This window comes from Quercus suber, unplaced genomic scaffold (assembly GCF_002906115.3).
Source record: "Quercus suber isolate HL8 unplaced genomic scaffold, Cork oak 2.0 scaffold_84, whole genome shotgun sequence".
NCBI classification, from domain to species: domain Eukaryota; kingdom Viridiplantae; phylum Streptophyta; class Magnoliopsida; order Fagales; family Fagaceae; genus Quercus; species Quercus suber.
In genome coordinates, this window is record NW_027069549.1 from 1,471,129 (window position 1) to 1,495,553 (window position 24,425).

The 24,425-nt window shown below is 32.6% G+C and overlaps 2 protein-coding genes and 2 long non-coding RNA genes across 5 annotated transcripts; all 4 read right to left on the bottom strand.

Annotated features, from left to right (window-relative positions):
* Positions 1-784: 784 nt before the first annotated feature.
* Positions 785-2,558, bottom strand: LOC136067767 (uncharacterized). Its single transcript, XR_010629183.1, has 3 exons — positions 2,186-2,558; positions 1,989-2,079; positions 785-1,718 (listed from the first exon to the last, which is right to left on the bottom strand). It is a non-coding gene; the product is annotated as an uncharacterized LOC136067767 (long non-coding RNA).
* A 2,239-nt stretch (positions 2,559-4,797) lies between these two features.
* On the bottom strand, positions 4,798-9,612 carry LOC136067750 (uncharacterized). 2 transcript variants are annotated; one of them, XR_010629175.1, is made up of 3 exons: positions 8,414-9,612; positions 7,677-7,724; positions 4,798-7,163 (listed from the first exon to the last, which is right to left on the bottom strand). It is a non-coding gene; the product is annotated as an uncharacterized LOC136067750 (long non-coding RNA). The 2 variants fall into 2 exon arrangements; XR_010629174.1 differs by lacking the exon at positions 7,677-7,724.
* A 1,101-nt stretch (positions 9,613-10,713) lies between these two features.
* On the bottom strand, positions 10,714-11,676 carry LOC112035762 (disease resistance protein RUN1-like). The gene has a single exon (XM_024068594.2). The coding sequence runs from the start codon at positions 11,674-11,676 to the stop codon at positions 10,714-10,716; it is 963 nt and encodes a 320-aa protein (XP_023924362.2).
* An 81-nt stretch (positions 11,677-11,757) lies between these two features.
* Positions 11,758-12,565, bottom strand: LOC136067760 (TMV resistance protein N-like). The gene is made up of 2 exons (XM_065774008.1): positions 12,057-12,565; positions 11,758-11,827 (listed from the first exon to the last, which is right to left on the bottom strand). Exons 1-2 carry the CDS (start codon positions 12,563-12,565, stop codon positions 11,758-11,760), a joined length of 579 nt encoding a protein of 192 aa, XP_065630080.1.
* Positions 12,566-24,425: the final 11,860 nt, after the last annotated feature.

Sequence of the window (24,425 nt, forward strand, 5' to 3'; positions counted from 1 at the left end):
CCAGTGATATGATTTTTTTGGGATGAGCTTCAAGTTGAAGCTCAGCTGTGGAGGTATGGAGACATGATTTTGTGGATGAAGTTCAAGGTGTTAGAGATGAATAACCAAGAGCTTCATGAGATAATCTAATGCAAGTGTACCATATCTGATTTCAAACTTTGAATCTTCTCTACCCTCTCTAAGAAGAAGATCTGTAGTAGGCATTATCAATGGAGGAGGAACAAAGATTCTCTCCAAACTCCTCATATATCTCTATATTGAGTATGAATTTTGAACATTTAACCATTAGATTGCATGTTCTTATTACATTTTTCATGCATGTAAAATTTCAAAAAGATCAAAGATCAATTTCTATCTTATCAAACAAATGTTAAAATTTCAAATTTTTATGATCTAAAATTATGTATAAAAAATAAGTTTATTAATCGAATAATAAATAATATTTAATTTAAACAAAATTTGATATGCATGTTAAGAACATATGGAATATGAAATTCAACAGTTAGATTTTCAAAATTCACATTAAAAAAAAGAGATATATGAGAAGTTTGAAAAATTTCTCTCCAAACCAGTTTGGAGAGAAACTTTGTTCATAGAGGAGAGCCACACATGTTAATTTTCTTCTTTGGTACTATTTTTTCTTTGGTGAATGTCTTAATCAAGTTATTCTTCTTGTGATTAATTGCTTGATCTGGTGTTTAAGAGGTTAATTGAGGCAATTGAAGATAATGAGAGATCAACTCTAGAGCTTAAACTTCCCTTTTTTCACGAACTTATTGCTTGATTTAGACATATTTCCCTATTTACATAAACGAAAATTTAAGATTGAAGGAGATAACACAGAAGACTTTGATAGATTAACAGGGTAATAACAATTTACCCACCTATGTTAGGTCTGTTATCATTTTGCCATTTGCGTTTTAAAAAATGTCACATTACCCTCCTCCTAAGGTCAACTTAGTTACAGCTTCGTTATGATTGGTCATGTGGGCATGACCGGTCATCCATTCTGTTGGCAGAGGGGCCAAGAGGTTGCGAGGTTGTGTGTTCAGAGTTAGGCGGAAGGTTATAAGATCCACTGGGGAGTTCAGCATGGTGTTGGTGGAAAGTCTGAAGAAGAGTACACTGTGCTGTACTGATATCATTGTCACAGCTTCCTCCCTCTCCATGAAGGGAAGGAGAATAAGGGAGCTTTCTAGATTGAGATATGCTGTCAAAGCTTCACAGGTTTGGCAGTGTTCCACCCTAAAAGCCTCCACTGGTTGCTCCGATGGCTTCCATGGGGATGGGCTTCTCTCTGGAGAAGTTCAACACCTTCTCAAACAGTAACCCAAAGAAAAATACCAATCCCCAAAAATGATGTTGTTTCATCCTTGCACATTGAAGTCCCTATTAGGAAAGACCTCGGTTCCCCAAGACGTCACTGTTTCCATCCTCGTCCCCAAGCTCTCAAGTTCAACATTGAAATCCCTCTTGAATTTGCTTCAAAAACTGTGAATGAGAAAGAGACACCACATACTGATAGAGACAGATATGTGTTTATGTCACATTACTTGATAGAATCGGGATTGTAGAATTTGTGGTTGCTAATTAAGTCCCCTTGATGGACTTTTTAAATTCCCAACTAACCATTCAGCAATTCATCTAGCTTGGAAATGTCAATGATAAAAGTTGCTGCTACATACAGTAGGCACATTGATTTAAGCTATTCCACTTAACTGCATTTGAAAAATGTAGCCAGTAAGAGTATAACCCAAAGACAACCAATGAAAATTGGAAATCAAGTTCTTAACAACAGCATAAAAATTAGTTGTCTTCCTCTTTTAGTAATCAACATATTACTTCCATTTTTAAATGAACATTTCAGATTTGGTTCCAACTTCCAAGTTTGTCTAAATCAAAATAAATTGACATCTCAAGTAAAAAATCATGAGCAAACAAAGATCAGTAAGTCGCTTGAATATTCAGAAAATGTACAATATGATTACCTCTACAGCATTTTAATTTTGATATGTGATCTTCAAGGAATTTGATCAAAGAGAGAGCCCAATCTTCACAAGTTTTCAGGGGCTCAACATGCTGATTAGGAGTTATAAATGAAAAATATATATTAATCATCCTACCTGTTAATCCAAAAGGAAACTAGATTTGAACTTGAGCATTGCTGATAAAAAATAGTACTAACCTTCAGCAATTTATGCAAAAGAAGCAAATATTCACGAAGACACTTTCAAGCATAAAAATCATGGTGCTCTTTCAAAAAAAAAAAAATCATGGTGCTGGATAATCTGTTTAAGAAAAAATATTATTAGATATACATCAAGGATTACTTACTCTTAACGTACAAACAAACGACATAATATTTGACAATACAAGGCTATATCTATCTCAAAGAAATATGCATATACAACTTTTTGCTTATAAATTGGACATTCAAATCCTAAAAAATTCCTTTTTGCTAGAGAAAAAGAAACCTATATTTAAAAAAAACTACCCACCTTTTTAAAAAAAATCCCACCCACGGTTTCCTATTAAAAAAACAAAAAAAAATTGCCGCATATCACATCAAAAAAAAAAAAAAAAAACATATTTCAATGTTATTTTGTGTTCATTTTTTAGAGCTAGCCTTATTTTTTGGCCATATTAGTGGTTCTAAACCTACAATTTTTGTGGAAAAAAAGTGTAAATTTCAAATTAAAATAAGTGAAAAATTATAATACTATTCCAAAAAAAAAAAAAAAAAGAGTCTCATCGCACACGCAGAGCGCTTGTGATGAGGCTAGTTTTTCTTGAAAATCCTATTAAAATTGTTCAGACTAAAGTTAAAGACTTTTTAGAATTTAACTCTAGAAAAGGGAGTTAACATTTTAAAATTACATTTTAAAAAAATGGAAGTTAACGTGATACATATAAAATATAAAAAATAAAAAAATAAAAGAAGAAGAAGTAGAACTCAAGGTTGCTACATACCTAAATAAAAAAATAAAATAAATTTAATTAACAAACCAAAGTTAGCATGCATGTTATTAAAGATAATAGCATAAATTTGTTAGAGTTTGTGTTCAATTAAATTTTATTTATTCACTTATAAATATAATATATATATATATATATATATATATATAATCTACAAAATAGGACTACTAACAAAAAAAAAAAAAAAGTGAAAAATAAAAACTCTCCACAATCCCCACTTTCTCCTAAGAAAACCATCCCACCTTCTAAAAAAAACACCATACGGTTTTCTATTAAAAAAACACCTATCCTAAGTTCGGTAAAAAATAAAAAATAAAACTACCCACCTTCTTTAAAAAAATCCCACCACAGTTTCCTATTAAAAAAAAAAAAAAAAAAAAAACTAAAACTAAACATATTTCAATGCTATTTTGTGTTCATTTTTTAGAGCTAGCCTTATTTTTTGGCCATATTAGTGGTTCTAAATCTGCAATTTTTGTGGAAAAAAAAGTGTAAATTTCAAATTAAAATAAGTGAAAAATTATAATACTAAGGCTAGTTTTTCCTAAAAATCCTATTAAAATTGTTCAGAATAAAGATAAAGGCTTTTTAGAATTTAACTCTATCATGGACTCTTTAAAATCTTATCACCACATCATCAATTATTTAAATAAATAACTAATGGAGATCTAAACAAAAAAAAAAAAACAAAAAAAAAAAAAAGAAAAGAAAAGAAAAGGGAGTTAACGTGTCAAAATAACTAATGGAGATCTAAAAAAGAAAAAAAATGGGTAAGGGAAGCCATACTGTTTAAGTGTTCACGATTGATTTTGAATGCTTCTTTTGTAGCATAAAGCAGCCCTGTTTTTGAATCACAATACCTACAACATGAAATTACAATTCATTAAGAAGTACAGTGGCAAAGTATATGATGGAACCATTCATTTCAAAATTACATATAAAAAAAAAAGAAGAAAAAGAAGAAGAAAGAGTTAACCTGATACATATAAAAAAGAAAAAAAAGTATAACTCAAAGAAAGTCAAAGAGAGTTAACATGATACATTAAAAAAAAAAAAAAAAAGTCAATCATAAACAAAAGATAAGAAAGACAAAGAGGAATTTGAAAAAGATAGAACCTGAAAATTTGTTAGAAACTCTGACAATAAATGTCTTTAATCTGAAAAAAAAAAAAATGATGTAAAACTAAACTAAATGTCTTCAATCTAAAGAAAAATGAGAGATAGAAAGTGAAGCAGAAATTGTAAAGCGTGCGTGAGTTTGTGGGTCTTAAAGTGTAAGAGTTTTAATTTACATATTTATCCTCGTTAATTGAAAACTTGTAAGTGAGAATGATGAAGGTATTTTAGGCATAAAAAATGAGGAATCCAAACAGGGGAAACCCCTTAAATAGTAGTATAGATAATCCATATTAATTTTTGAGAAAATATCTTGAGACTTTATGTTTAAAATTTGAGTTTAGGTAGCAAGTGATGTCGCGGAAACCTGAAGAAAAGCACACACGATACTCTCTTGATGGAACAGAAACTAAATTGTTAGTTTCTGGTAGTAAACCTTGAATCCACAAAGGGTTTTCCCTTAATCCACAAGGAGATAAAATTGGAATCCACCAAAAGAAAATTTTACAAAACGTCTGTGTTTATTGATAATAGTCTATCTTGCCTCTGACGGCTACAAAACATATGAATATTGAGAAAAAAAAATGTTTAAAACCCTAATTTGCTCTAATTAAGCGATTAGGTGACAAATTACCGAATTTTACCAAAAATGGCAAAATTGAGTTAAATGCAGAATCATAAACTGCTGACCTTAAGGGTCGTCCCAAAACAAACGGGATCTTATTCTGACTTTTAAACTAAAAGTTACCAAGGGAAGACAAATATTATTATAAATAGCAAAAACACTGTTTTTGGGGTCTTAATGAAGGAATTTGCCTAAATTTTGGCGACGTTCATGGCATTTGGCATGAATCTGGATCAGAACACCATTTCCTTCAACCTTCCAAATTTCATGCAATTCCGACACGGTTACCCTTGATGGCCCCTACTGGCACCCCCCCTTTGATCTTGTCTTGTGACTTCTTGCGCCCCTGCTGTTCCAGAAAGGCATGTGCTGTCTGTTCTACATCAGCAAAAAAAAGAACAAGGGCCACGGGAATGACACTGAAGACACATACTAACATGAACAGATAATGGGAAAATAAGACACAACACTAATATTAATTTGTTTCTATATGTGTGTTCTTAACACATTTTCATAATAATATTAACAAGGTACCTAAGTGTGTGCTTGCGATCAATTAAGCTAATAATTAGATTCTATTATATTATTAAATAGAGGCTGTCAAAGGCAATCAGGGATGACCTCATTGATGCTAAAATCTAAAGAAAAATTTTAACAGCATTTTAAATCATACCTTTCCTAACTGTCAAGATATGCATTGCTATGGATATGAAACTGCATCATCTTTTAAAGCAATTACCTGACTTCATTATCACCAGCAGTGGCCCTAGGCTGGATGTAGGAAAAGCAATTTTAAGAACTAAGAAAAAATATACTCCCTTCTTGCTGTGATAACAGTCAACATTCCCATTTTAACCCAATATATTTGTCCCTTGTCAAAGTCAAACAATATTTACTTTCATATAACCAATAACCGCCTTTTTCATCACATTAGTTACATGATATACATTTCATTTTATGCACATTTAAATGTAGAAATTGGGACAAGATTGGAGTTTATGTATGATACATAACTGGGAACACTTACTGCATTTTCCATAAACTGGATTAGACAAATTCAAAAGTTTAACTACAGAGAGAAAAGGCCATCTAAACAGCAATTTTATTATTTAAACAGACAAGTGACTCAGAAATAAGGTTTTACCTGGATCTCCAAGAGGTTAAGGCAGAACCTGCAAAAAGATCAGCTGAAGGTTTTTATATTCGGTGGACAATACTTGCACAGATCCATCATGGGCTGCAACTCATGATGAAAATCCCTTCAGTGAAAATCTTAAGAATGATTGTGCAGATTTACAAAAAATCAAACCTGACAGTGAAACCACAGTCCTTGTATGGTAAGTCTTCCCACTTGAAACTGGTGCCTAAGCTGTGCCACCCTGGCCTACTAACTCTAATAAGACATTCTGAAGTGTTATTTAACAGAGAATCATTTGGGAATGGCATAAAAAATATATATATTTATTTATATATATATATATTAAAAGGCAGTGAACCGAAAAATCATAGTCAAAATAACATGGATTGCTTGAACTGTTCAAGTAGATGCATTAGTATGTTCAATAGGGAGGGAGCATTAATACGTATAAGTACCGGATATTTTCTTTTTGCTAAGTATGTAACTGATATTTAAACTTAATCATTGGTTACAACAGGTGCAAAATAACAAAAGGAGAAAGGAAATGCCAAAGGTGACCTCTTCTTCCCAGTAATTTTTATGTATAAGACAATTAAAGACATGAATATTGTTTGAACAATATATAAAAGCATAACTATTTGCTCATAAAAATTGTTTGCTTTTTTCACTTCAAGGCATTCCAATAATAAGGTGAATTTTTAATATTGTATTTCTATAATTTAGCAACTCAAAGTGAAATTAGTATGAGGGTGGCAAAGAACTAAGAAAGATTACAATCGCCAAAATAAAATTGGAGATAATCCTATTAATTTATTCACAAAAGATATGCATGTTGGTGAAACATGAAATGGCTACAGAGATATAGTCTTCAAAGGGATAGAAGACTTGTTCATGGTTGCAGACACTGTTAGAACCTTTGTTTTTTGGTATAGAGATTCATTATAAAGTCTACAAAATAAGGACATCAAATACCAAAGAAAAGACTTACATATGTACTCAGTTACAATTAATGGAACTTATTCTTGAAAATCTGTGGCAATTTCTACTAGTGGCAGTGTCATGTTTATATTGTGAATATCCACAAAAAAATCAAAAAGGAAGTAAAAGCTCAGCTGAAACAACCAGCCATGGACATGAACCTTCTCTATTTTTTTTCAAAAGAAGCTTGGATCCCCTGTATTTCCTTCTCCTGCTCTTGCAGCTTGACTCCAACAGGATTGATTGCCAGTTTGGACATTCTCTAAAGGTCTACACATGCTTATCCTACTGCTGTCAAGGCTTTTCATTGTTTTTTGAACTGTTAGTTACCTTGCACATTGAAATCAAAATTTTAGAGTACAAGACCACATTAGTGGCCAAAAAAGGCTACTTCTTCATAGTTCTCTTGTTTCTATAAGTCCAGATAGACCATAAAATGGAGAAAAAAGACAATAAAAGCTAAATGAAACAAAGTAAGGCTGAATTAAATCAGTTCTAATGTACAGATCAAACATGTGAAATGAGCATGTTATCCTTTTTCAACCAAATGAGCCCCAAATTTGGAATGATGCTTGATAAGCTTATCATTAACACAAACGGGAATTTGTAAAATTCTCTCAGAATCAGAATGTGTTAATGATCTTATCATTAACACAAACAGTAGTTTTCAAACTAATTCAGAATTTCACATAAAAGTATCTTTGACTAGCTCATATGCCACAACATGTATAGAACCTAAGCAATTTCATTTTCATTTGAAAATGTGACAAAACTTAAATTCTAGACATAATGCATCAACAACCATAACAAGTAGAGCAAGGTTTACAAATCTAAGTAGATTACCTTCTCCAATTTTCAACATTGTCTACTCAGTTGTTTGCCTGCAATAGTCTAATTAATAAAAAGACAAACATGTGAAATGAGCACAGATGGTTTGAGGAAGTGAGAAGTATAGTTTAAAATGGAAGAAAACAACATGAGACAGAACAATAAACCAGTATGTTTGGCAGCAAAAGCTTTCTAGTTTTGATGTTTAGTTGCTATCAAGAAAATGAAAGGCAGCCCCACCAAAGGTTTAGTAACAGTTAGACCGAGCTTTTGCAAAACATGTGTCATGGTGTTGTGGACCATGTGACAATGTGGAAGGGAATACATTTGGTGAAGCAACAGATGAACAATATGCGTAGGGATACGGGGTTGGAAACGGCGTAGCGAAGATTCCAAATTCTGGACATTATATATCCACAAAGCTAAGATTTTGATCCTGCCGCCCATAGTATGGGCCCAAGTCAAGAATGCGACAAGAGTTTAGTGTGTGTGTTTTTCTGTTTGTGGAGTTTCAATGCTTAATGAAAATTAGAGGGAGTGATATAGAACAATAAACCAGTATGTTTGGCATCAAAACCAATTTTGATGTTTACTTGCTTTCAAGAAGGAGCTTTTTGTTGCAATTCTTTGTTCATCCTAGTCAAATTGCTAGGAATCTCATTGACAACTCTAATCAAACATATGGTGGGCAATCCATTAATATTTGTACATATGAAAAATATATTGTAGCAACCAACAAAACTTGAACTAACCTTCAATCACCTAGCTCTTCAGCACATTCCTTGTGCTCACTTGACTCTTCACAGTTAGAGTTACCCTGGGCCATAGATTCTGTGAGTCTTTCAATCCTCTTTGGGTGAGGTTCGTAATTAGAGCTTCCAGCCCCATCATAGTCATCACGGGTTCGCTTCTCTTTGTAACCTTCCGTTGCTGCCGCCATCGAATTGTCGAAATTATGATGGGTGATGCGGTTATTGCTTCTCTTAGCCATAGTTCTTTTGAGATCTTAGATGTCTTTCTTCTATACCATTGACAGAATCCATTTGCATTGCATTCCCACTATGATTTTTTTTTTTTTTATGTCTATCATCTCATAGAATTGAGGAAGCAAATAAAGTAGCCAAATGTGATCTGATAAAGGAACCATTTCTCTGAACCTTGGAGCTAAATTAATTTTTTTTCCGTTGACTATCAACCACAGGCAAGTGAACAGTCTTCAAGGATTTGGTGATTTGAATGAGAAGAACATACAACGCAAATAGCAATCCCCATCCACTCATTACACAAAAAAGAATAAGGTTCTTGTATACAAACTTCATCCCCAATACTTTGATGCCTAAACCACTTTGGAATTTCACTTCCAGGAAAAACAAGGCCATATCTGTTATCTAGAACAGAGGGAGAGAGAGAGACCTGAAGGGAGTTTATTATCATTGCAAAAAACATGTCAATAAAGACTTGATAATTCTCAGGCACTTTATTGCAATTTGAAAGAAAGAGGCCTTTCAATGATAGATCTAGTAGCGTTTCCAGTGAGGTGCAACCAAATCCCCATATAATACCAATATTTAATGGAAGCTTTGGCCATGACCGAAGACTCGGGCAATTGTGCACCTTCAAGTATTTCAGAATAGATAGTTGAGCGATGCTCACCGAAAGACAACCAAAATTATTTCCACTTAGATATAAATATTCTAAAGAGAATAAGCAACAAATATCATTGGGTATTGCATTGAGATTGCAATAACTTAGATTCAGACTAGTCAAACGACACAAGCTCGATAAAGAAGTCGATAACAAGCCCATGCGATTGGGACTTTCGGGCTTAAATCCACCAAAAGCTAGTTTTTTAAGAGTTTTGAAAAGAGCATTAGAATGAGGCATAAGTCTTGTAGCAGTTCCACTCACACCAACCTCCTCTACACTTTTCTCAGTCACTAAGTTTTCTAGTATTTTTGAGCATCCGAAAAGATTGAGATCTTTAAGCCATTTCATATTAAAAAAGGTACTAGGACGAGACATGAGATTTTTGCAATCTTTTGCATTCAATGAAACAAGGCTAGTCAAATTCTCAATTGATGTGGGTAATTTTGTAATAGCAGTGCCATCCAAGTAAAGCTCTAATACATTTTTCATATTTTCTCCAAATTCTGGAATTCTTTTTAAATTTGAGCAACCAGAAAAAAATAAGGATCTCAAGACACTCAATTTCAAACTTGCTTGGAAGACTTTTGAGGTTTTTGCAACCTTTTAGGTTAAGAAAAGTGAGTTTTTGATGAACTCCAATTGATGGGTGTAAGGAATGTAAATTTATACAACCCTTAAGAACCAATTTCTCAAGATTTGGGATTTTGTTAAAGTCAAGAGTTTCAATCAATTTTAGTGATTTCTTCAATTTGATGAACTTCAAACTATCAAAAGACTATAAAAATCCAAAAAAAAAAAAAATTAGCATCAGCAAAATCATACGGTCTAATGAAAACTTAAAATTAAAGTTGTATAAGGTACCTAAATTACCTTTTGTTGAAAACTTGGTGGAAAATATTTTGAAGGGTATTCACTCCGGTCAAGAAATCTCAAGGCATTAGGAAGATATTTGGGCTCGTGCAAAATGTGAACGTTATCAATTATGAGCAATTTAAGATGATGAGCCTTTGAAAAGGATTCAGGATTCCAATATGCCTCATTTTGTTTATGCCATGCCTCGTTTTGTTTATGCAACTTTAAGACTATGCCTTGCATTGCTTTTGTTCCCTAGGAATCATGAAGAGAAAAAATTAGTGAATTGCAAAATGGAAGATTACTAAAGCTACTCTAAGTTTACTCTTTTAAAGCTTAGGTGCAAATACAATACCTTAGGTGCTATTCATTAGGTTTCTCAATAAAATTCAAACTCATAGTTGAATTTAATTTAGTTATCCATAAAAATGATAACATTGTATTTTATTGGTCAATCCAAGCAAGCGAGTGAATTTCATTTGGGAAACTAATATATTGAACCTAAAATATTGTATCGAAGCTTTCGCCTTGAATAATATAATAGATACATGATCTAGTTTTCTAAATAACTGCTTACTGAATTTTTTGTCAGTACATCGTTAATGTCCTTAAATAGCCACAGTTTGCCACATTTTCCCGGCTCTTTAGGACACTCTTCATAAACTATGTTCTTGCCCATTTCTTGAAGCAAATCATGCATCCACAAGGTATGACCCCGGAATTTAACAAAAGACTTATCAAAAAGAACCCCCAATCCAACATCCAGAAAAAGGTCAAGATAATTTAGTATTTCTACTACATCTTTTTTCTCCTCATGATTAAAGAAACAAGCAATATTTAGGAATATTTCCTTCTCTATTTCATGTAGTCCATCGAAACTTATTCTAAGTACTTGGAGAATATCTTTTTCAGGAAACTGTTTTAGCCTATTTAATGTACTTTTCCATTGATGGATACTTCTACCAAACAAAAAAGAACCCAAAATCTCAATAGCTAAAGGAATGTCATTAGCATAATTTACAAAATCTCTGGACAACTCTAGATAATCTTTGGGTAGATGATCTTTTTTAAATGCTTTCAAACTCAATAGATAAAGAGATTCATCATGAGTCAATCCATTAGCCTCACGTATTTCATCTACTCCAAGGGCCTGTAGCAAATGCTTATCTCTTGTTGTTATGATAATTCTACTACCTAAACCAAACCAAATATGATTCCTCGCTAACTTGTTTAATTTTTCTAGTTGATCTACATCATCAAGAATGAGAAGAATTTTTTTATGACATAACCTGTTCTTGATCACAAAAACTCCTTCATTAACATCTTCTACACCCATATTTTCATTCAAAATTTGAAGAATGAGTTGTTGTTGTAATCGAACTAAACCATCTTTTTCACAAACTCCCTTAACATTAGCAAGAAAACAACAACCTTCAAACTTATTTGAAACCATACGAAACACAACTCTAACAAGAGTTGTTTTACCTATTCCTCCCATCCCCCAAATCCCTATCATGCGAACATTGTTTGACCCTAAATCCAAACATGACTCCAATTTCTCCGCTCGAGAAATTATTCCTACTAGATTTTCGATATATTATGAGAATGCATAACTTAATTTATGCCACAATTCTCCCACAATGTTCTGGATAATTTGTGACTCAGGCCTGCAATGAAGAAACAAAAAAATGTAGTTAGTATAAACCACAATGAATACATTAATAAAAGGTAGAAAATCCAATTTTCTATTATGCTTATTGAAAATTGATTGGCTCAAGACAAAACTTGAAAGAACTACAAACATGTATTTAGGTCTACATAAGGTTCGAAACAATGCTATATATGAGGTGGGTATTATGTGAATATTTGAAAGAAAGAAATGACAAATTGGATTACCTATCTTGCACATGCCATCCTTTGAGATTGGCTACTTCTCTCAAAGTAGTTCTCCATGCTTGCACCTTCTCTATGCAGTTCTTGAAATGTTCTTCATGTTTAGCAAAGGCTTGGGCAAAAGTACCCATTTGTTTTCGTACAGTAGATGGATCCACATCATAAAAAATTGGTAGAACCATCATTTTCATCTCTTTCATGCACCTAATGATCTTTACAACTTCATCCAAACACCATGTAGAAGATGCATAGTTTCTTGAAAGAATGACAATTGCAAACCTTGATTTTTCTATTGCTTTTAGCTCTGATGAAATAGATTTTCCTATCTCAAGTTTTTCCTCGTCTCTAAAGGTGAAAATGACCTTTTGTTTTAAGGCAACATATAGATGGTCAGTAAATCTATTGCGTGTGTCCTCACCTCTAAAGTTGAGAAAGACATCGTATTTCCATTGTAGTGTTGAAGAAGAAATTGATGACAAAGATGTGGTAGTTTGAGTGCTAATAGCAACCATTAGAAATATATTGGCAAATCTTGAACTACAATAAAGATTAAGAAAAAAGTACATTCAATTAAGTTTAAAAGAGAAATTAAAAGGAAAAAAAATGAGAAGAAGAGAACGATTTGATGTGGAGGAATACATCCTTTATTTTCAGTCAAATCAACAACTCTTTTTCTTTTTTAAACAAACTAGGCATCATTTTCATCTCTTTCATGCACCTAATGATCTTTACAACTTCATCCAAACACCATGTAGAAGATGCATAGTTTCTTGAAAGAATGACAATTGCAAACCTTGATTTTTCTATTGCTTTTAGCTCTGATGAAATAGATTTTCCTATCTCAAGTTTTTCCTCATCTCTAAAGTTGAAAATGCCCTTTTGTTTTAAGGCAACATATAGATGGTCAGTAAATCTATTGTGTGTGTCCTCACCTCTAAAACTGAGAAAGACATTGTATTTCCATTGTAGTGTTGAAGAAGAAATTGATGACGAAGATGTGGTAGTTTGAGTGCTAATAGCAACCATTAGAAATATATTGGCAAATCTTGAACTACAATAAAGATTAAGAAAAAAGTATATTCAATTAAGTTTAAAAGAGAAATTAAAAGGAAAAAAAATGAGAAGAAGAGAACGATTTGATGTGGAGGAATACATCCTTTATTTTCAGTCAAATCAACAACTCTTTTTCTTTTTTAAACAAACTAGGCATGCAAGTGCCCTTTACATCCAAGAGTCAACCTTGCAAACTTAAAATTATATAATTGTATTTATCACTACAAAATAAACTTTGTGCTTTTAATAAATTTTTTCTAAGTATCAAAACTCTTGATCTTTATATATAGGATAAGCCCTTCCCCATGTCAATGCATGCTGCATGCACTCATTGTATCCTCGTGCCATTGACCAATTAGAGCTAAAATGACGCATCCTTCTAGTTTTCCCAAAAAAGAATACTCCATTTGTTTCAAATTCTTGGCCCTCTAGTAGTCATATAAGGTTGTCCTCTATTTTAAAGTCAATAAATAAATTTCTCAACTTTCCCTTTATTTTAACTTTTTATTAAAGACAGTGCTTTATCCTCTGTAAAAACAAAAAATACGTAGCATTAAATGTTATTCCCTTAAAAGTCAGATTTCTTAATAGGACAAGCGACATAGAATGGAGGTAATAGAAATTTGATCCTTTTTACAATGATTCCCTAACATGCCAATAGTTAGATGTAACATAATAATAAAAATATTAAGAGAAAAACATTTGTAATTTAATATTTGGTATAAGAGAAGAATAAGTATGGACTCATTTTTATTGTGTTGTTTGTTACATTATAGTGGTCAAATAATAAATAATAGTCACTAGAGATTTACCGTGAATGGATGACATTATCTCTTACTACAAACATACTTTTTTATGAAAAACAAAAAAAAAGAAACCAAACCAAACGGTTTCAGAGACAGCAAGGAAGTCTTAAGTAAGGAAGCCTTAAGCTAGGAACTCATGGGTTCAGTCAGATAGAATTAGATCATTGGTCCATTAATATGAATAAACATTTTAAATATAATGATTATATATATATATATAACTGTTATTGGTCAAGTCAACAAATTTTTTTGTCAAGTCAACAAATTTTTTTGTCAAGTCAACAAATTTTTTTATATTTAAAAAGCTCTAAACTTAAAAGTAAGATTGGATGTTATCAAACTTATTTATTAAAAAAAATAAGGAAATAACAAAGACCCAAGAAATTTTTAATTTTTTTCGCAAAACAAAGTAGGCATACAAGTGGTCATCTTTTTTTTCCTGATATTTTTTATGGAGAACCACTGAAAATGAGATCTGAGAGAAAAGAAAATTCATAAAAAGCTACTTTTTGACATTAATTATACAATGTTTTTTCCAATTCAAACTAGCAACTATGCTTCTTTATCAATTATAATTTTTATAAGTTTGGAATTTTAGTGAGTCATAAAAAAAAAAAAAATAAAAAAAAAAACCTACGTCCTAAAAATTATGATTACTGCACTAAAATCAAGAAAGAAGCTACTGCTACACAAACACTATTTTATTTTAGCGAAACAAATTTTTTTTTTTTTTGACAATCTCATAACTAACATGAAAACACAAAAAACCCAGAAATAAAATTTACTTTTCTCTTCCTTTCCACAGTTTTCCCATCTCTTAAACAGAAATTGAACACAAATCAAATATAAATTTGTTCTTTTTTAGACCCTTTAAAACACAATCAGATTAACTTAGTTAATTAGTTAAGTGATTACTTAGTCAAATTATGTAGTTCTAGGTTAACACAGATAAATCATATCAATACAAAGTATGGAAAATAAAGAACACAAAGATATGATTACTCAGAAAAACCAAATCAGTAAAAAAAACCTGGGGAGGAGTTAACCTAACTATCCTCAAGGTAAAACAGCAAAACCATTATGAAAGAATTGAAGTTTGTACATAGTGACTTAGACCACTAACATCCTATTGCTACCTCGAGTAGAAAACTTACTACCACGACCCCATGATAGCTCCGAGTCCACAGACCACTTCTTTCTTTGGCTTTTGCAAAACAAAAACATCCACGTTTGTGACTTTGAGATCCCACTCAAAGGTTTAGCAATACAAACTCTCCTGTTTATGACTCAAGACCACCCTTGAGGGTTTAGATTATCAGCACTTTTGATGACTAGAGAATGCAGCAACTTCTACAACACCAGATCTTGAGATTCTTCAAGTAATAACATCGGTAGAAAATATGATAGAGCTTTTTAGGTACAAAACCAAAAATACAAAAGAGGCACACTCTTCTCTCTTTGAAAAGCCTTATAAAAATGTGCTTAGGGTTTCCCTTATATACTGGGAGAAGTAGATCTGAAACCCTAATCCTTAATGGGCTTGAACTGCTGTTTGGGCTTAATTAAAATTCTGCAGATACGACTTTTGATCGGTCGAGCCTGTTCTTCGATCGATCGAACCGGGCAAATTCTGAAATCTTCTTTCTGCAGCTTGTATGTTCTTGTGTGTTCACGATTTGTCAATTGTTCTAAACTTTTAGAACCTAACAGTCTCCCCCCTTTGGCAATTCGTGACAAAACTTTCATACAAAAGGAAATGCTCAAATACAAGAACAAACCAATACAATAAAATGCCTAATTACATCACAAATCCCAATTTAAGACTCCTAACCTAAAAGTTGCAAGAAGAGGTAGAAGGTCTTGATCAGAATGTACCTGTCTTTCCTAAAACACTCAACAAACACATCACTGCATGTGTGGAAAGAAAGCCATATAAACAATAATATGAAACAGAATATAAAAAACAAAAGTAAATTCTAACTCTCCCCCTAAGTTAGATACATCAATAAGTTTTTATATTCTCCCCCTTTAAAAAACAATTTTATCTCCCCCTAAACAAAACAAACAGGATTCCCACATATTCTCACATTTCATCTAAATCTCTCACTTTTTGTCACATATTAACAAAGACAACTCATTGTTTCCCAAATTAAAAAAACATACGTAATAAAAGTCAAGAGAAAATAGAGAATTAAGAGAACACAAAACAATTCAACTCTATAAAAAATAGAGACAACTTCTCCTATGAACAACAAAGGTTAAAAACAAGCTTCTCCCCCTATAAAAATAGGAAACACAAAACAAGTGTTAGGAAAAACAGTTTTGAGGAAAGTTTAGGAGGTGGTGATAAATAAAAAGACACAAACCAAACTCAAAAAATTAAATTGATAAGTTGAGGATACACATGAAAAAAATATTATCTCTTTCAATAAATGCAAACTTGACACTATGTGACTCATAAACAGTTGCATGAGTAAAGAAAATATTTGCACACTCATTTCCATCTTATCTCTTAAGAAAAATATTTTCTGCAGTTCACACATAAAAATAGCATATACTAAAATGTACAAAGGACTCAAAAATTAATCAATCAATTTTTAAATCAAATTGAGTGCCCAATTTAGCAAAGTGTATGCATGCTATGTGTAAAAACAATGAGAGATATGACTGTAAAACTGCAAGATAGATACAAAAACAATGCATGCATGTAAATCCTAAACATAAATGATGCATGAAAAAATATGGTCAAAAAACTTAGAAACTGCAAATTTTTCAGTTTCGATCGGTCGAGCATTGATTGAATACCAATCGAACTAGGCAGATTCAAATCAAAATCTTTATCGCAATTTCGATCGGTCGAGAAACAGCTTCGATCAATCGAAAATCTGGAAAAGTGAATTTTTGAAAAACAGAAAAAGTTAATGCAAAAACTCCTCAAAACACAATATTTTATGAATAAAATGCATGAGTATGAGATGAAAGATTTTCAAAAACACTAAAAATCAACTCAGATCTTTCAAAAACAAGATTTTCAATCAATTTGTCCTTAAATCTCAAACTTTAAACACATTTTGCATTAAAACCAAGGAACTTTTAATCTTGGATAGCCACAACAAGATCACACACAATACAATGTACCAAGTTTAGCAAAGAGTAACTTGTTAGTGTGTGCAACTAGCAATAGCTTGAGATACATGTGAGGTGATATGTAGATAGTAATCAATTACAATTTCTACAAAATTCATCACATAAGTTTGAAAGAGAAAATCACCTAAAAAGTTACATCATATAACTCTCGCATCTCCTAGAAAACAAGTTTGCAATCATGTAAGTTTCTTAATTTGCCTCATAATGTACACACCAATTTTATTTGATTAGAAACTTATTAACTTTAAGATCAAGATCAAGATCATGTGATCAAAAACTATAAACAACTCCCACATAACATGCACTACAAAACTCAAACTAGTAAATTGCAATAAATAAGTTCATCAAAGTTAAATAAGGTACATATACATGTTATGTAAAAATAATGTAGCCAACCTTGATTTCAAATCCAAGATCTATAATAGAAAACACAAAAATCTTTTTGATTTAAAAAAATTTATGACCAAGAACAAAAAGCACACATTGTGCTAAATGATTAAAAATGCAAATGCAATGCATGATAGTGCTTAACTAAGCTATAGAGGGTACATAAGTAAGAAATATCAATTCTTAATTAACCCATGAGTACATGTACAAACTAGTACATACTCATACAAAATCATAAATAGTTTAGCACTTATATAATACATACTATTCAAGTTTCTCCACAATGTCAAGTATGTTCTAAATCAAGAGAGAGATATCATAATTCATGTAATTCTCAAAACAAATAAAACAAGACACAAAATAAAATATTTTTGTCTTTTTAAAAATTTTCAATGTTTTTGGATTTTTGAATAATCAAAACAACCAAAAACAGAAACAAAACATGACCACAAATAATTGAAAGAATTAAATCAAGGATAACTAAACAACACTCACCTTTGCAAGTCTTTTCTCACCCATATAGCACGAGTCTCCAGTTTTGTAGGTGAAAATTCATGAGAATCAGAGTGTATTTGAGGGATTACACTAATCTTCTGAGAGAGACTGAAATCCAGCAAATTCCTTTCACAAGCCAACAAGCTTAAATTTTTCAAAAGAATATGAAACATTTTATATGGACTTATGACAGGAGAAATATCATCACATATCCTAGATTGAAATACAAAATTTTTAAATTTCAATTTATGACAATTAGGACGAATGTGACTGGAGACACCACAAAAGTGACAAATATGAACAAATTTAGGAATATTAGTATTCCTAATAGCAAATTTATTCTCAGATTTTGGTTTTTGCCTCAACAAAGAACAATTTGGTCTAATATGACCAACAACACCACAAAAGTGACAAGTAGGCACAAAAACAGATTTATTATGCTCTCTAACAGTAGGTTTAGACATAAGTTTAAAAACTTCAACTTCTACATCAGAACTTTTCTCTTTGTCTAACCTAACAAAATAAGCATTTTCTTTAAAAGGAGAGACATAAACTTTCTCAATTTTAGGTTTAAGAAAAACAGAAACACTTCTGTTATCAAGACCAGGCTTAGTATTAGTCAAATTTTCAATTTTAGCTTTAGATTCAACTAACTCTTATTCCAAGCTTTTCATCTTCTCATATTGAGAGGAAATTTGATTTCTCAAAAATTCATTCTTTTTATTAGATTCATCTAATCTAATAATTAATTCCCCTTTTTCAAGATTAGCCAATTTTAACTTTTTCTTGAATTTTTTAGCAATTTTCATAGATTTAGATAATTCTTTACGATGAATTTCACATGAATTAATAAGATCAACATAAACATGAGTAGAAACATGATCAAAAAGACACTTCAAATTATCCATGACAACAGGGGTCAAGAATCAGCTCTTAGATCAAATGATCTAAAACAAAAGAGCTACCTGCTCTGATACCACTTGTTTGTTTTTAAACCCCTTAAAATACAACCAGATTAGCCTGGTTAATTAGCCAAGTGATTACTTAGTCAAATTATGCAATTATAGGTTAACACAGATAAATCATATTGAAAGTTCAATATGTGTGTAAAACACCCTTGAACGTTTAGACCCCAAATTACAAAATATCAATTCAAACTTATAATCAAACAATTAATGTACGAAATATGAACATAAGCCAAACACAGAATTGATAAACAATCTAAGCCAAATATAATCACATCCACAACATAAAATAAATGGCAAAGATAAAGGAAGAGAGATGCAAACACAAGAACAATACTCGATGTGTTATCGAAGAGGAAACCGAAACCCTCAGCGTAAAACCTCTCCGCCTCCCTCCAAGTGGTAAATAATCTACTAGAAAATGTAGTTGGGATACATAAACAACAATAGACCCTCTAAGCCAAATCTACCCAGGTACCTAAACTCTCCAACCTTCTTGCTCCAATGAGGTTGTGCCGAACCTTTTTCTTTTCTAGTTTACCGGATTCTACTATAAACCATAGCATAAACTAGTAGTCATTGATCCCTTCCAAACTGTTTCCTTTAGCACTAAATGAACCTTCTCACAGACTTGAGTGTGATGAGAAAAAGATTTTGTCAAGAACCTCTCAAGGATGTATCAATAGAGAGGAAGAGAGTAGAAGAATTTGAAGAGTTTTTTAGTGAAGATTGGGGATGAGGCAATCTTGTTTTTCTCTAGGGTTTCTCTCACAAAATTCTCTCTAGAAGCTCTCTACATTTCGTGAGTATAAGGGTCTATATATAGTGGTGTGTGTTTGAAATACGAAGAGTCAATTTTTGCCAAACAAGACTGGTTGGCAGCTTGGCCTCGCGGCTTGTCTAAGTCCCGAGTTAAAGTCACGAGGTAACAACCTAGCTAGCCTAGGACTTTTGTCCTGTAGTGTGACAACTGGCGTGACCCTTCACCTTCCCGCATGCTTCTCATGTGCACAGCATTTGGCGGCTTACAAGCTGCGAGTCAGTCGTGAGTCCTAGTCACGAGTCTCTGCTTCTTTGCACAAAGATGAGCAATTCTTTACACTCTCTTCACACAGTACCCTTACATGAATCCCACCTAAATACAAGGTTACTAAGTGTTAAATTACAAGCAAATTGGCACGGAATAAAGACAACAAGATGGTTGATAAATTTCAACCTTACAATCTCCCCCTTTGGCTATTCCGTGACAAAACCCAAAAACAAACTCTAGACTTAACGCGTGAGTTAGGAACAGTTGGAAAACTCACTCACACCTAACTCTAGAATCTGTAAAGCTCTTGAACCATAAACCAAAACATCTCCTGAAACACAATAACACAATAAGATCATTGTATGCAGAAAACTTGTAATGCATATGGAGCAAGCACAATGCGATTAAGCACAATGAAATAAAGCAATAGACCCTGGCAAGACCAAAAACAAGCAATCACTATAACCAAGTGATCGCAATGCTTATTCACACTTGGAATGAACATCCAGATATTCAAGCTGACAGACACAAGGTAAATAACTTGAATGACCAACACTCAATCAATGCATAGTACATGAAGTATATGCATCTAGGAATAAAATCCTACAAGGGCACAAGAGTGACAGTACTTAGAAGGAAATGCATAACATTTAGTTATAAGTACTGATATAGCAAAGCACACAGGCTGCATAAAGCAAGATACAAACCATAAAACAAGATACAAACCATAAAGCCTATAAAGTGCATAGAAACAAACCTTAAAAGCATACAAAAGCAATATGAGTGCAAAACAAAAATAGAAACCTTAAAAACCTATAAAGGTACCAGGTACAAACCAAAACATATAGTAAGATATGCTGAAAACATCATAATATATACTGAATAACTACTAAAGATGTAAAACTATCCAAGAGTTAAGAGTTTTAGCCAAATAAAAATAGAAACCACAGTGTAGCAAACCTATACTAACAGCAGTTAACCAAAACACAGTATCAAAGTTATAGACATAACATTATTAAAAAATGAAAGCTCCCCCTCAAACAAGAGCTCCCCCTCAAGAGCTACCCCAAAAATTCTCCCCCTTTTGGACCGGAATGGCCAAAGGGTCACTGCTCTGGTTGGTGTGTATGCTATCAAATTTAGATAAAAGTACATCAAGCTAATCCTGCATTGCTGTCATCCTTTCAGTATGCTGATTTTGAACCTCTTTGAGTGTATCAAGCCTCTCCAGGATGATCTGAAATGCATCAGGAGGTACAATTGATGAAGTTGAGGCTCTACTCCTCTTACTTCTGCTCCTTGGTGTGACTAATGTTCTGTAGCTTTTGCTTCAGTCTCCATTAGATCCCTTTCTTCTTGGACATTCTCCTTTTCTTTACCTAAAAGACAACTTTGTATCCTTGAGAGGGTAAACTTGTTTATAACTGATAGAGGAGCCATGGGACTGATATCTTGAGGGATTGGAACACCCTTTGCTCAGAAAATCCTCATGAGAAGACTAGAAAATATTAGCTTGGGTCTTGAGGTGGTTCTAGTCTCATCCACTATAGTGTCAAAGATGTGAGAGCTGATGTCAATAAAGGTTTTCTCCTTAAGTTCCATGAGAAAGATAGCTCTGGCATTTGTCAGTGTAGTCATCTTCCTTATAGGATACAGGTTGTACATCATTATGGTGGTTAGACACCTCATGTCTTTAAGAAAATCATTAGTGTTGAGACATCTGTTTTCTTTAACCCCACCAATCCCGGTCTAGACAGTGTCTAGAGAAAGCATTATGTCCTTGTAATTAGTGAATTCATAATCTTCTAAACCCTCAAGCCCTAGAACCTTATCAATGTCATGAGCATCTAAGGTAAATTCCTTTCTTCTCACCCAACAACTCAACTCCTCCTCCCTTATCACAGCATTTGCATAGAATTCTCTGATTAGAGGCTCAAAACAGGAGGTAGGTCACTCAGCAATTTTTCCCAACCTCTACCCTCAAAACAACTTGGAATAAAGGTGTCCTTCAAATCCCTTAAATTAACAAATCTTTCCTGAATAATGGTTCCTTTTGAGAAAGAATCCCTATATCTCTCAAAGTGTTGAATCGACCTAAATAGGTTAGGGTCCATTTTTAGTCTTTTGTCAGATTTCTTAGCAACAGTCTTCTTTTTTGTAGGAGATGCAGCCATCTGTAAACAAGCAGAAAAGGCCACAAGAACACAGCACAATAGATATATACTTAACATTAGCAACAGTTAAGAAAGTGGTTGTTTGAAATCACCATTCAGACTAAGCACAGATGATAACCACAAGATGGGTATCACAAATCAAAACAACAACAGATCAAACAAGTTTAATTTGTATAGATACAGACAGGAGTAAGCATTAAATAACTAGAAAATGACAGTGTAGCACACAAAAAGACAAATGGATGCATATGTCAATGAAAAATGACATAATGAGTACGAAAAAAAAAATGAAAGACCTCAATGCATAAGCACCCATAAGATATGGTGGTAAAAAATCAAAACAATGCTATCCACAAACTCCAAAACTCATACATTCTGATAAGCCCCAAAACCCATAAGCCCAAAGAGTAAAAACTTTATCAAATAACAATGTTCAGAACAAAGACTAGCAACCTGACGCAAAAACATGACACTAAACACATTCAGCAACAAGAAAAATCAACCATAAACAATCAAACCCAACATTTTAGGCAAACCTATGTTTGAGCACAAAATCTCGCAGAACACAGTTGCAGCACGCAAAACATAAAAAACAATTCAAATCAATAAGAATGAAGTGAGGGAAGGAAAACCCATACCTTTTTCTTGGTATTTGATAAAGACATGATGCAAAAATGGAAGTTTTTTCAGAAAGACACGAAGTGTTTGATAGAGAGAAACGGGGAAGAAAATGAACAATCACTGATATTCGAGGGAAAACTAAAAAATAATTTTAAAAATTGTTTTTAAAACGCAAAATACACGTTTTTCGCGACTGAATTAAGTCACCAGTAAGTTGCCAAGGTAAGCTACGAAATACTGTGAAAACAAGATTTTCAAAAAATCTTACAAGTGTTTTTCGTGACTGGAAGGTCTACCTGCGATGTACTCGGGTTATGAGTCGCGAAAATCTCTATGTACCCATCGCGACTGGACCTTCCACCCGTGAACAAGTCGCCACACTGAGCCGCGAAAACTATAAAAACTTAAATTTTGAAAAATTTTCTAAGTACTTTTCGTGACTGCAAACTTGACTCACTAGTAAATTGCAAAAAGTCTCGGAGTGAGCTCGCGACTAGAGCATGCGACTGGTTCTACTCGTGATTGAGTCACCAAAACAGGGTAACGCTGTTTTTGAAATTTTTGACATTTTTGTAAAAACAAAACACTTTCCAAAAACAAGCTAAAACACTCAAAAATCTTTACAAGGCTATATTGTTTTTGAAAATTTTGACATTTTTGTAAAAATAAAACACTTTCCAAAAACAAACTAAAACACTTAAAAATATTTTTGTGTTTGTTCAACAAAGATTGAGCTTATGAAAACACATTTAAACAAGTACAATCACACCAATGAATATGACATTTATTGAACATAGACTTGTATGATGTGTGTGGGTATCAAAAGTGAGATAGTCCTTAGTCTAATGTGAAGCTTCAATAATCAATTCAATCAAGGCATACACAGCTAGCATTAGATAATGTGACCCATCTCAATTATAGAAGTATGCATATATGACCTCCTATGTAAACTTGAGTACATTACTTTGAAACTTTTTATTTGACTCTATTTTCAACATATCATATGATCTTTTTAAATAAACATATCTCATTGTGAGATCAATGCCTGAAATTTTGAATATTTCAATTTGATAAGATAGCCTTTGGCTTTTTGGGCATTATACATTTTATTTTGGTCGCTTTCCCTTTTTCCTAGTCAAATACTAATATGTGCGACAGGCTTTTGCAGCTCAATATCTCTTTTCATTTGGAGATTTACATTTGGTGAGCTCTTTGAGTAAAAAAAAAATAAAAAATAAAAGTGGGAAGATATACAGGCACAAGTCTATGCATGTTTCAAGATCAACAAAACCATTCACTAATCATTCATGACAAGGTTAAAGATTTATTTACAACAGTTACATAGATTTAAGAATTTCTTCCACAATGATATGAGTGCATAAGAGACAAGCTAAGCTCATTAAATGCATAAAGCCATTAGTACAAAGGTACAAGGCAAAACATGATTTGAGACAAAGCTCAACAGAGTTGATCAAACTTTTTGGATTTACTACTTTTTATGTGTTTTTGAATTTTTGACATAAAAGTAATAACAAATTGATAAAAAACAATGTAAAAATACTTTATAAACAAAAAACAAATAACCAAACAACAATTCAAACAAACAGAAGCAAAAATCATACAAGCGAACATAATTACAAAGCATAGGAAGAATTGATGCATGAACATGTTATGATGCTTATGCATGAGTACCC